The following is a 12,526-nucleotide window of genomic DNA, read 5'->3' on the forward strand; positions in this document are numbered from 1 at the left end:
GCCTCACCCCCCACCCCACCCCCGTAATCGGGATGCGACCGGGCCACAGCACCTGCGATGCTCTGATCACAGGACAACGTGGATGGGACAGCGGTTTTGGTTTTGCTTTTGTTATGGCTTTGCTTTGTTAATTGAGGAGCAAAAGGGCAAGTGAAATGCTGAAGGCTGCTTTATCAAAGATCTGCCCTTTATATCAACGAACGCCGTGGCAGATGGGGCACTGGAGCAGGGCCACCCGATTGACCTTTTTCCTCTCTATTCTTTTTCAGACGATGACATTGAAGTTTTCCTGGGACTGGGCGTCAGCATGGTCGTATTATCAGTTGTTTTTGTAATTCTGATGTTTAAAAAATCAGCCAGAAAAAGGTATTGCTTTCCTCACAATTTTTTCCTTATTTCCAACTCCTGCCTTTCTTCTGAAATATTTTAAAATTAACTACAGAAACCTGCTCTTACTAAGGACAACTTCTCCCATTAATCGTATTGATATATGAAAAGACTTCTATGCACTCTACAGTAAGGCAGAGACCAACAAAAAAAGTAAAAATCACTCCTCTGTCAAGGCCAGACTTAGGGACACGTGATATACTATTACACAGATATGAGGGGTAGAAAAAGAGAGGAAAAACATAGCCTCTGTAGGTAAGTTTTATCCTAGGACTTGTTACTCCCAGTTTTGACTGAGGAGGGATGCTGAAGCCCCTTGCGCCTGGACCCCGAGGGACAGGCAGAGACTGGAGAGTGCAACAGTGGAAAAACTCACTGGGGAGAATCTTAATACTGTTTTTTAACACTGACTGCTGTTCACTAGGCACCCTCACAAACCAGTGCTCCTTCTGTCCCAGTTTGCCGTTTAACTGGAATAGGGAAGTCCAGGAGTCCAGGCACTGCTGTCCCCGACACAAATCCATGGGAATGGGTGACCTCTGTGGCACAGAGCTACCGTCTGGATCTGCCCGACAAACCAAGAAATAGGGGAGAGGAGACCTGGGGCTCGCGGATGTCAAGGGGCTGCCTCTTTCAGTTCCTGAACCCAGCCTAATTATTCTGCTCTCAATGTAATTGTGGAGCATGAGCATTTCAGCAACAACAGGGACTGTGTATTTTCCCAGGAACAGAGCAATGCACCAGCATGTCAGCAAAGCTCAGCGAAATTAAAATCTCTTGCGAATGATTCTAATTTCTGTGGCAGCTTTGGCTGTAGGAAAATCAACTTTCATTACTGCTGTGTATTTGATTTCATCAGTTCAGGGCACACATGCCTCCTCTGGTACACACACATAGCTTGGTTCTCCCCCCACCCCCCAGTTTAGCAACATTTTCACATACAGACAAGTTTTACGTAAGGGACTTAACTAGAGTAATTTAGCTTCCAGGATCAAACCCAGAGGAATAAGGTTGAAAGATGAAGAGCTAGAGTTCAAATGGGGAAACCCACCCATACAGAGTAAACCTGGGGCTTCCAAGCCATCCATGAAGGATGGATGCACTTTGTGTGTTCCCCCCTGCCAGGGGACAATTTCACCCAGCTTGAACAAGTGACTAGTAAAATGGACTAACATTTTGGGGTTTATTTTCTCTTTTTGGTAAAGAATTAATGCCACCGTTGTGTCGCTCTTGCCAAAATGGCTGTTTGAAGACTTTCCCCACATGGAAAACAGCAACGTCGTAAAGTCACTCCAGGTAATTGCACCATTATCTCCCAGCTTTTCTTCACTTGTCTCCCCTTAGATTAAAGCTTGCTCCAGAGCTGTGAGAAACACGGATGGGAAGAGGATTAAGCTCTAAGAGATCAGGAACTGATCAGAAATCATTCCCCAGGCATTTGCAAGGTGCATGGGAGCCCAGCTTAGCTGAGGTCTTTAAATCTTGCCTCCATATACTCTTTATTCAGTGGCCACAGTTGACTCAAGCTGCCCTTGAAGTGTGTGCAGGAGCATGGAGACAGGCACAGCTGCTCCCCATCTTCTCTCGTCCACCTCGCTGCCATCTCTTTCACGGGGGGATTGGATGAGAGAGGTGGGAAGGAAGACAAGATGAAGACAGCAAGTCATTGCCCCATTTCTTCCTTGGGATGCTCTAATGATAGCTCTCCTGTTGATAAAATTTGCTAGTTTGTTACTACACTCATCATTTTTTTCCAGGAAAAGAGTGATTTCATGAGTAACAGTTTCCATGAGCCATTCTTGGACACCAGTGACCCCACAGTTATGGAAATTGAGGAGGTGCCAGTGCACAAGGAGTACAAGAACATGGCCACCAGAAGGAAGCCCAGCAGAGAGGTCCCCGAGGACGGGGAGCGCCTGGGGAGCACAGCGCCTGCCAGCATCATGACCCCTGAGCAGATCAGTGACTACAAACCCCAGGTGTCCGATGGGAACCCACCGGGGTATGTAGCTGCCAATATTTACCAAACACAGCCCCCTACACCCCTCCCAGAACCAGAGATGAACATCTTTTTCAGAGACTACACAAGTCCCGTTTCCCACCTGTGGGACGGGGAGGGACGGGGGCACCATGTTTGTCTGCTGGAGAAGATCAACCTCATCTTAAACAACAGCCGGAGTGGGCAAAGCCATGCATTCGGCTCATTCCAGGGGGGACACGGCTCCCTCCTGGAGAACCAGTGGGGACACATGCTGGCCAGCGAAGTTCAAGAGCAAACGCTGGTCCCCGATGAGCTGGTCTCCTGCCTGAGAGCCATGAACGGGGAGTCGGTGGATATAAAGACCTGCTTTCCGCAAAACATCGGAAGATTATTTTGAGAAACTTTGTAGTTGTGATTAAAAAAACTGAAGTGATGACCATGGCACATATCAGCCTTTGAGACTGCAAGCACCAGAACTGGAACAAAACTCCAAGCCTGAAATTCACCCTCTTAATCGACTACAAATACTTGTGGCTGCCTGGAATGATTTGGCTAGTAAATCACAATTTTAAACTTATCTCATATTGTCACAGGCATAAACCCCATAAAACTTAGATTCCCGTAAGAACTGAAATACAGAGCAGGTGATTTTTGCAGGATACAATACACTTCAATTATTATTCAAAATCATTCTCTTGTTAAACGTTTGGAGCATTTTGTCCCTGGAGATGATTGCAGTTAAGATGGATAAAACGATCCCTTAGACATCCTGACAGAAGTGTGTAAAATATCTTGGGATCACTCCTAATGAAGAGACGCTACACCGAGGAGGATTTATATATCATACAGCATACATTGGTACCAGGACCATGAAATCTTTTCTGTATGACAGAATAACCCAATTTCGTTTTCTCTTCCATTCAATAATAAAAAACCACATTAGGTAAGAACAAGCCTTCATCGTCTGCCAGGCTGATTTAAAATCTCTCTAAACTGGTCACTGGACAGATTCCTCACTTTGGGCGAGAGATTTATCATCTCACAGCAGCTTGTCAGCACCTCAGCCTTGCTGTCTAAAGCGCAATGTGGCACAGTGAAATGGCATTTATTAGGCATGTGACAGGGAATTTGGATCTTCTGACATCCAGAAAATGAAATACAGGAGTCTCCTTCCTGCTGAGCAGTCATGAAATAATTTACAGGTTTTCCCAAGACTTACAAAATGTTCCCAAAGCAACCAGAAACTCCCTGGAAATGTGAAAAGTTGGATGACGTATCTATTCACTGATCACCCACACCTTTTCAAGGAAACATTCCAAATGCTTTTAAGGAATACAAGCATAAAAGAAGTTTACGATACTCTGTAAAATGCCTGAGCACTCAATGCTCTCCGCCGAGGTTTGCTCTGCCAGTCCTTTTCTCTTACCTCTTATGTCCCAGCAGAGACTGGTTTTGGTCTGGAGCTGCAGCCGGCAGAGGTGACACTGTGTGTGGCTGGGGAGGGGTGCTGATGCCAGAGCTGCACACTCATGCACACCCGTGCACACCCGTGCACGCCCATGGCTGTGTGAGAGCGCTGCAGAGCTCCGCCCGCACGGCTGGGGAGGGCAGGAGGGCCCTGCGCTCACTGCCTTGGGTAGCTGGGGGTCAGCTCTTTCATGAGCCCCTTGAGCCTCTGCGGGCCAGCAAAGCCATGTTCCTCCAGCTCATGCACATGCTGTTTTGGGGCTGTCTACAGCAGCGCATGGAAGTTCTGCACGTAAAACTCCTGTCAGAGACAGCCCGGAGCAGCCTGCTGCAGGCGGTGCCTTACCCACCTTGCATCCAGCTGAAAGAGCAAAGAGCACACGGCTCCTGTCATCGCTAACAGGAGGGACCAGCGGCTTAAATATACCCTACTAGCAGCTTGGCATGCTCGCAAGAATCTCATCATATTTGCATATAGCTTTGAGTCTCCATTTACAATAAGTAGCACAAAGAGCCTCTGAACTATATACCCATATGTGTGATTTCTGCTCACTGAGGAGCCTGTGTAGCTCATTGGGTGCTGGGTGACGGAGCTGGCCATGCAGAGCGCAGGGAATATTTGCAGGGAATGTGTCTTGTAAGAATGATGTTAACACCAGCACATTAAAAGGCAAAAGGATTGTCTGATTGTGCATTACCAAACCAAAGTCTGTAAAATAGTAAGAGCAAGACTTGACAAATCTTTGTAAGACTTAAAAGTTACAAAGCTAATGTAAATGCTAAGTAACATATAATTACCTATCTAGTTATCCACTTTATTACTATGAAATCACTTTTTGCAGTAGAACTACTAAACCTGGAGATTATAATATTTCTTTCAATTTTTGCTAGGCGCTGTATGCATTTCTCTAACAGCTGTAGCACAAATGGATCAATTTTGTTGTTTACTCCTGGATACCTTCAAACCAACATTGTTGTGCGCTGTACTTGTTTCCTTTTAACAACCCAAGAGATCTGTCACTTAAATTTACAGAGTAGTAGTTACCTGGCAAGCCGGGGTAGGATTACTCTTTAGAAGCAGCAAACTGTTTCTGAGCCAGAAATGTGACTTTTACATGTAAGCAAGTCTAAAATTAGTGATTGCTGCCTGTGCAGGAAGGAAATTGTAAAAGAACAGCCACATACTATCAGCAGCCCAAATGTGAGATGGGAAGGTTTCTTTTTTTCAATGTCCACATCCTGAGACTCGCGCTGCCTGTATCGCCTGAACTACCAAACCCCATGGGTGAAAATGCTCGTCTTGTCAGAAAACAAGGCTGAAAGCCTGGTCTTACATTTCAGGTACCTGCTGGTTGAATTTCCAGCCCTGCTAACTCACTCCAGGATGGATACCTGCAAATATAACTGTGGCCAGAGGAGCACAGCTCCTCTCCTGTTCAGCAGCTCTCAGCACGCAGCGGTGCAGGGATGAAACATTGCCCTGCTCTCACCATGCACACATGCTTCATCAGTGGCAAAGCTCCCACTGATTTCCTGAGGGCCGAAGGAAATATTTCTCCTTTACATGGGTGCATGGTGAATACGGACTGGTTACTGGAGAAAATGGAAAGAGAAGGGCACAAATATATGTGTGTGTATATATATGTGTGTATATATATTCCAACTGAACTATTCTATTCTAATATACAGTACAGCTCCCCTTCTCCCTCCCTTCTAACCCATTTGGACAGTGCTTGTATTACCAACGGTTTAAAAGAGGTGAAAGGCTTGGTCTGGGATGGATACCTGTGATGCTCACCTCTGACAATGAATGCATTGGTGGGTAAATTGACCAGCGCATGAAGAAAGCAGGAATTTTGATAATAGTCCAATACCCCGATGCCACGTCATGTCCTCAGTTCCAGATTTTTACTTGTCAGACATGCTCTTCGCTCTGCTGTTTGTCTTTGCCTGCTTTGCCCTTGGAAAGCCCTTTGCATCCCACCTGTGCCTTCTTTCCACCAAGTGCGGTATTTAGGGATGTAAACCAGCATCCTGAGTGACAGGGATTGAACTATAGGCGTGCAAGTCCAACACCGAAATCCTCATAGTGAGCAACCCTTGAATATATGGATGGCCCTGTGTTTTGAATCAAATCACGGTGTCACTCTCAGTACGTTTATTTTAACATCTCAGGGTTCACTCCCTCCCTCAAATATTACATGCTTTCTAATTCTTGGTATTAGTATTTTCTAAACCTTTTTCTAAGTTTGGTTATATTGTTGGCAGCGGTATCTTGTGCCAGCGATTTCCACAGGTTATTTATCAGTTTGGCAATGAGTTTCATGGGTTGTTCAGCTTCATTGCAACATGGGGTTATACACCTTGGAGGCACAGAAAGGAAGTATGCGCTGAGTAATGTCTCTACCCACAGACAGCATGCACCAAAAAGCATTGATCTCTCATGTAACTCTCACTCAACCTGCGCCAGATTGCAAACTCACCTGTACGTTATCCCATGCAAGTGAAATCTGTATGTAATTATTTTATGACAAGACATTTTCTTTTCATGCCGAATGAGTAACACGGAGAAAGCGGCTGCTGTCAAAGTTGTAGTGTGTGGGAGCTTTGCACAAGGCAGGCTTTTTTGGTGTCCAGAAGTGGTGATCCCATGTCCCTTGATGTAAAGGAGTGGTGACACCAAGTCCCTTGAGCTTGGTGTCCCAGACCCCCAGGCAGACAGCCGGAGGCCTACAGAGACATCCCTCACCAGCCTGGGGAAGAGCTCAGCGAGAGGAGTATTGGTGCACGCCAGCAGTTGCCCCCTCATCTAAGTGTAATGTAATTATCAAAGCACAACGGTTCACGACCCACAGAGATGCAGCATGACGCTGTGTCTCATTGCTATTCACAGGTCTAACACAACCTCAGTAGAAAGGATCTTTTTATATAAACAGAAGGAGAGAACAAATTAAAAAGAAATAAGAAATTGGGTGAAAGAAATTCAAAGCTTCAGCAGGCTCGGAGAAGAGCAGAGCCATTCACTGCCTGCTCTTATCCCATCCCATCGCATCAGTAGAGGATGTATCAGGTGTGAGCTTGTGATCTTGCTCGGGTGCAAGCCCTCAGCTCAGCCAGAGGAGTTACCAACAGCATGGTGCAGATCAGCCAGATGGACACTCCCTTTGGGTCTTGTTGCTTACCGTCCCCCTTCAAAAAGTATGCTTGAAAATTAATTAAATGAAATGCATAATAAATACATAATAAATAAACTTAACATGTAATAAATTATGCATTAAATATGCATCAATAGCTACAATTTTAAATAATTTATGCTGCTGCTCTGCCACCATTACCATGCTTTCTGCAGGAGGACATAGCATTAATTCTGGTTTAGTGTCTGAAGCACAGGAGAGCTGGGTTTTAGTCTCAGCTTTGTCACGGACTGGCTGCATGACCTTCACCAAGTCACTTTGCCTCTGTTTCTTATCCACAGAGTCTGGATAGTAACAATTACTACCTCTGGTAAAGCCTCAGGATCTAAAGTCCGAAAGCACTGTATAGCATTTGGTAACAAGAACAGTAGAAGAGTATGAAGACAATAGAAATGTTTTCTGAGTAATCTTGCACTGCTCATTTTTATTCTGCATATACATTAGCTAGACTACTCCATGCTGAAAGGTTTGTAAGCACTTGGTTGTCAGTAAATTGTGGAAGAGATTTAGTGGCAGATAAATATGCTGCAGACACTAAAACTGGATTAAAAACTTCAATGTTTCACAAAGCTAAATAACAACAGTAGACCTCTGGGGATTTCTGAATGCACAGACAAAAGATCAAAGCCCAGATTGTGACCAACACTTGCATGCAAAGCTGCAAATAATGCCTGGATCAGCAAAAGCCTTCTGAAAATGCAGCAACGGAAAAATGACAGCAGGTGCAACAGCCACACAGCGGAAGTAGGAACATTCATTAAAAATTATGCTATTTGGTATAGCCTCTTACATTCCTTAGCCTTCAGGAGGATTAATTCTTTAAGAGGAAAGATGAGGTGTTATTCACAGGGTAGAAGGGCTGAGCACAACAGCAGAGACTGAAACCAAACCTGCATTTCGTAGAAGAGGATGTGAGAAGTGAGGCTGTGGTTTGTGTCTTGACTGGCTTCACTGAATGTCAGCTTCACTGAATGTCAAATCCCATGAAAATATCACTGGTAAAGCAACAGGAGCAGGGTTTGGATAAAAGATCAAAGCAAGCATTGAACACAATGAATAGAAAACAGACTATAGAAGTGATCTCTTAAAGGAGATTTCAGGATACTACTTACCAAACCAGCCAAGTCTTTCCTTAACAGAGAGGAATTAATCTTGCCACAAGAATATTAGAAAAAACCACAATTCTTAACCTCTTAAAGGATGCAGGGTGGCGCTGTGTCTCGCACATGGTCTATATGATTTTCTAGAATGGCACTGTTGGACCCATGCTCTCCCCATGAATTCAGCCTTCCTTGGCTCAGTTATGCACTGAAGAGGAAACAGAGCAATTGCATTTACCAAACTAAGTAACTGATTTCATCCTGCTGGGTTAAGGCAAATTCAGTGAGCATCGCTAGCATACATAGCAGATGTAAAACTAAGAGAGCCAGTGCACAGACTACCTGCAATATTGAAGACAGACAAACATGCAATGAATTATTGCCCATTCTACTTCTGTAGCAGTAAGTTCAATATTACTGTAGTGCTGTGGACCAAAACTCTGCTGTCTGGGTTGCAAGGAACTGGACATCTGAGCAGCTGAAATTCATTAAAGAAGCTGAAGCAAGAAAGGCAGTGGGAAGGAGCAGACCAAGCTTGGTTCCTGGAAGCAGAGCTGCGTGTGCTTGGGCCGTGGGTTGACATTCAGCAGCCTAAGCTGTTTTGTCCCCTCAACTATGTCTAGTGGTCCCACGTCTTCCATGGCGTTGACAGGAGTCACGGTCCTGTGAAGTAAATTGGATCAAAGAACTGATCATAATTCCAAATGACAATGCCTGTGATTTAGTTTTGTTTATTCCTATATTCAACACTGAATTAGTGTTACCTTCTTTGGGCTTCTCAAGCTTTGGTGTTGGTGCTGCACACTGGGCTGGTGACCGCAGAGGGCTGGTGTGCCACGTGTTGGTGTTGCCAGTCGGCCATCTCTGTCTGCTCCAGAAGTTCCTGTCCTCATCTGTCCGTGGTGGCCCTGCTATTGAGAAGGCTCTTCCCCACTGCCCTGGTTATCAGCTGTTGAAATCAGCACCTAAAGCTCAGCACCGAAGAACCAAAGACCTTCTCATCCATAGGGAGAGTGGTCAATGATGGAGGGTTGGCAGCATCGCAAAAAAACACAGACGAAATATGACATTGCAACAAAATGTGACTGCAGTTTTAACGGTAAGATCAATGCAGTGCTCACGGCGTGGCCAGAGACCGCTCATTTAGTGCAGTGCTGCTGCACAGCTTTGCCTGTGTGGTCCCTGGTACAATCAGATCTAGAAACCGTACTCTTTTCTGGAACCTCACCACCAAAAACAGAGCGAGAAACGAACAGATATTTAGAGAAATTTTAAAAAAGAGCAGGCTGGAAGGAGTGACCCTTCTACTGGGTAAGAGATGCCAGTATGAAAGCAATCTATGAACCTCTGAGGTCTTCAAGCAGGCAGAAAAAATATTTGGTTTTGTTTAATAATTGTCTTTGCTGACATAAGAAAATGGAATTATGTTGAACACAAACTGAAGACAGAAAATCGTGGCATACCTTTGAAAGAGCGGAGGTATAAACACTATCACAACGGCTCTTCCTTATCTGGACTAGACAATGTGGTAAAATCAAGAACTCCAGAGAATGTTATGGAGGAAATACATGAAATAAACAAACACTACTCCTTCCTGACTGACCACTGATGACAACCACAGCAGGGTTTTTGGATATACTCACAGTCTCTTGCATGGGTTTGTAAGCACCCAATAATTAACTCCCAGTGCTCTGTCACTCTTACCATTTCAACGTTGGTGACTCACCACCATTCCTTCACAATTCTTCTCTCTCAAGGTTATTTCCAGACCTACAACCTGACAAAACCAGAGAGTGTAAGGGCTGCACCTGCTGATTTCACTTTTGAGTTTGAATTCTGTTTCCTTCAGTAATATTTTTAACATTAGCATTTGTCTGTTTTCTGATTGGGCTCCAGCCTTCTTCCATCATCAACTTCAACTTTCTCTGGTTCCCATTAAAATAGTTGGCAAAGAGGCAGCTTTGCACCATTTGAAACTTCTTACATTTTTAGATAGCAATTTTTTTTTCCTTACAAAGCCAATGAACACAATGGCTGAATAAGCCATTCCTGGTCTTCTGTTTTGTTTTGCTTTAGAAGTCTCCTTTTATGTGCCTTTTTGATCCCAGATAAATTATTTCATCTTTCACTTCCAGAAGCTGAGCATGAATTGCCACAACACTGTACATTCAAAACTCATTACATCATTTGCATCCATTTTATTTTCACTATTGTAAGGAAAGTCCATGTTCTTTACTCTTTTTCCTTACTCCAGCATTCATCATGTTATCAGGATAGGCTGAAGCAGAATGCATCTTGACCTCAATATGTTGAGTGCCTCTACCAATGGGGATTCCTCCCAGATTTGTATCACTGGAAGCTCTGCAGAAATAAGAAGGTGGGGTAACAGCAGGCACCTGTACCTCGTGTTCCACAGGTGAGAGAAGCACTCCCTGCCTCCCTTGCTGTAACCACCATCATCTGCTGTTGGCAGCAAAGGTCTGCTAGGAGACAGTTTGTAATTCTCCTCCCGCAGCAAGCTCCACTCGAGGTAGCTAGTATTCCCTGAAGTGCATGATCAACAAGCTGCCTTAGGTCTTGCATTTACAGCTATGCGTTGGCATATGCTCAGTTGATCATATGGGCTTCACCCCGTGAAAGCCGGGCTACTGGAACAGCATGGCTGCTGCTGGTGGATCTCAGGCAGCACAACTTCGCCTGAGGTGTACGGGATTATGCTACAACCACTAATAGCATTTTGTTACAGCCTCTTTCATTGCCCTCCTCTGCTTCACTACAAGTGCTCCTTGGGAGCTGGCCACTGTCACCACCAAACATCACACGTTCGTCTGTCAGCTGCTGCTGGTGCTTTCCCAAGCTGTTTTCAGAATCGCAGACACCCCCTCCTCTCAGAGAACTGATGACTCCGTACTTTCCTTGACATCATCCCCTGTCTGGTGGAGCAGGGAGGTTGGCACAACGTCCTCAGCACCGGCAGCTCTGTTTGCAGCAGGACCTTGTGCTTCGGCTCTTCTGTTGCAGTCAAGCAGACGGTAGAGGTGTTGGTGAGACATCCGACTGCAGGGAACACACTGTTCTCTTTATGATTCATAAGTACCACATGCTTTCTCCTGGAGCTTTGTGCTCAACACAGGTCAATGAAGAAAGAATCGTACGAAAAAGCAGACTTTGGTGCTAGAAGATAAGCGAAGAGAAAAAAGAAGCAACGGCATTTTATGAAAGGTAATGGATTGGTGATTTTCAGTTTAGCTTCCTGTCACCAGGACACAAAACCGATCATTTGGGCCAACCGACGGGCATCTTCCCTTAACTGTATCATTGATGAGTAAAACACCGCTCAAGTTTGGCTAATGCCTATTGAGCACATCATGTAATGGCTGCTGCCATTTTTTTTTCCAAGGAGGAGAAGTAAATACATGCAGCGAGGGGTAGCGATGAACAAAGCCTCGATAAGAAACATGAGATGAGATTCCATATAAACTCCTAACGGTGTCCTGGCTTAAAATTATATGAATGCTGGTTTTGCAGAGTGTAGATCAAGCCTGTGCTGGGAAGCAGCACTGAAAAGTGAAAATGTAATGTGAACTAAAAGAAGACAGAGGGGAAACAAGATATATACTTTAAAAGAAACTGTTGATATTTGGAGTTTCATAGGGTACAGACTCGCACAGTTCGCGCATGGTATTTTTATGAACTTTGTCAGCTCTCTAGAAAGAAGTACAAATGTTGTGCTGGGCTTTGGAAGAGAGATGAAGCGGACTGGAGGCTCAAATACAAAACTCTGGACGCTTGGAGGCTGCAAACTTAGTCCTTCCTCTTCATTCACTTGAATGTCTGCCCCCAAAATACCCTTGCTACAGTTTTAAAGCTAATAAAAGTTAATCACATCAGGAAGGTGCTGTCAGGAAAACTGAGTTTATGTTCTCGATGTCCAGAAAAGAGAAGGAACAATAGTACAAGAGACTTTTTCATTAAAAGCTCTTTTAAATGCGGCGGTAGTTTGTGAGAGCGCTGAAAAAATGAGAGAAAGCAAGAATCACATTAAAGAAAAGCTAAGAATCACCGTGGACGCATCTCAGGACAAGCCCCTCTCTCCTAACAAGGGAGGCTAGGGTTTATTTTATTTTAATTGCACTTCTCGTTCTTTCCAGTTTAAGAGGCATCACGCGGGTAGTGAGAGTTGTACTTGGAGTTTCACAAACTTTTTCTGGTAATCTCATCCTTTTCTTATACCCGGGCTTTCTGTCGCTGAAATTTCCTGTGCATTACCTTCCCAGCGAGAAAAGCCAGGGGATGGGCAGGCCGGGGGGGCTGTCAGCCGTGCCCTTGCAGCCAGCCGCTGCCTTTCTTCTCCTCTTTTTCCTGCCTGCAACCAGCTGCTCGCACCGGGCCGGATG

At 44.9% G+C, this 12,526-nt stretch overlaps 1 protein-coding gene across 1 annotated transcript in view; it reads left to right on the top strand.

Annotated features, from left to right (window-relative positions):
* The window catches only part of IL23R (interleukin 23 receptor), a 17,447-nt gene extending 14,682 nt beyond the window's left edge, over positions 1–2,765 (top strand). Inside the window, exons 13-15 of the mRNA XM_019471910.1 lie at positions 270–366; positions 1,593–1,683; positions 2,145–2,765. Of these exons, the coding sequence (XP_019327455.1) occupies positions 270–366; positions 1,593–1,683; positions 2,145–2,765 (809 nt within the window). The remainder of the gene's footprint in view (positions 1–269; positions 367–1,592; positions 1,684–2,144) is intronic.
* The last annotated feature ends 9,761 nt before the right edge of the window (positions 2,766–12,526 follow it).

This window comes from Aptenodytes forsteri, unplaced genomic scaffold (assembly GCF_000699145.1).
Source record: "Aptenodytes forsteri isolate BGI_AS27 unplaced genomic scaffold, ASM69914v1 Scaffold290, whole genome shotgun sequence".
NCBI lineage: Eukaryota > Metazoa > Chordata > Aves > Sphenisciformes > Spheniscidae > Aptenodytes > Aptenodytes forsteri.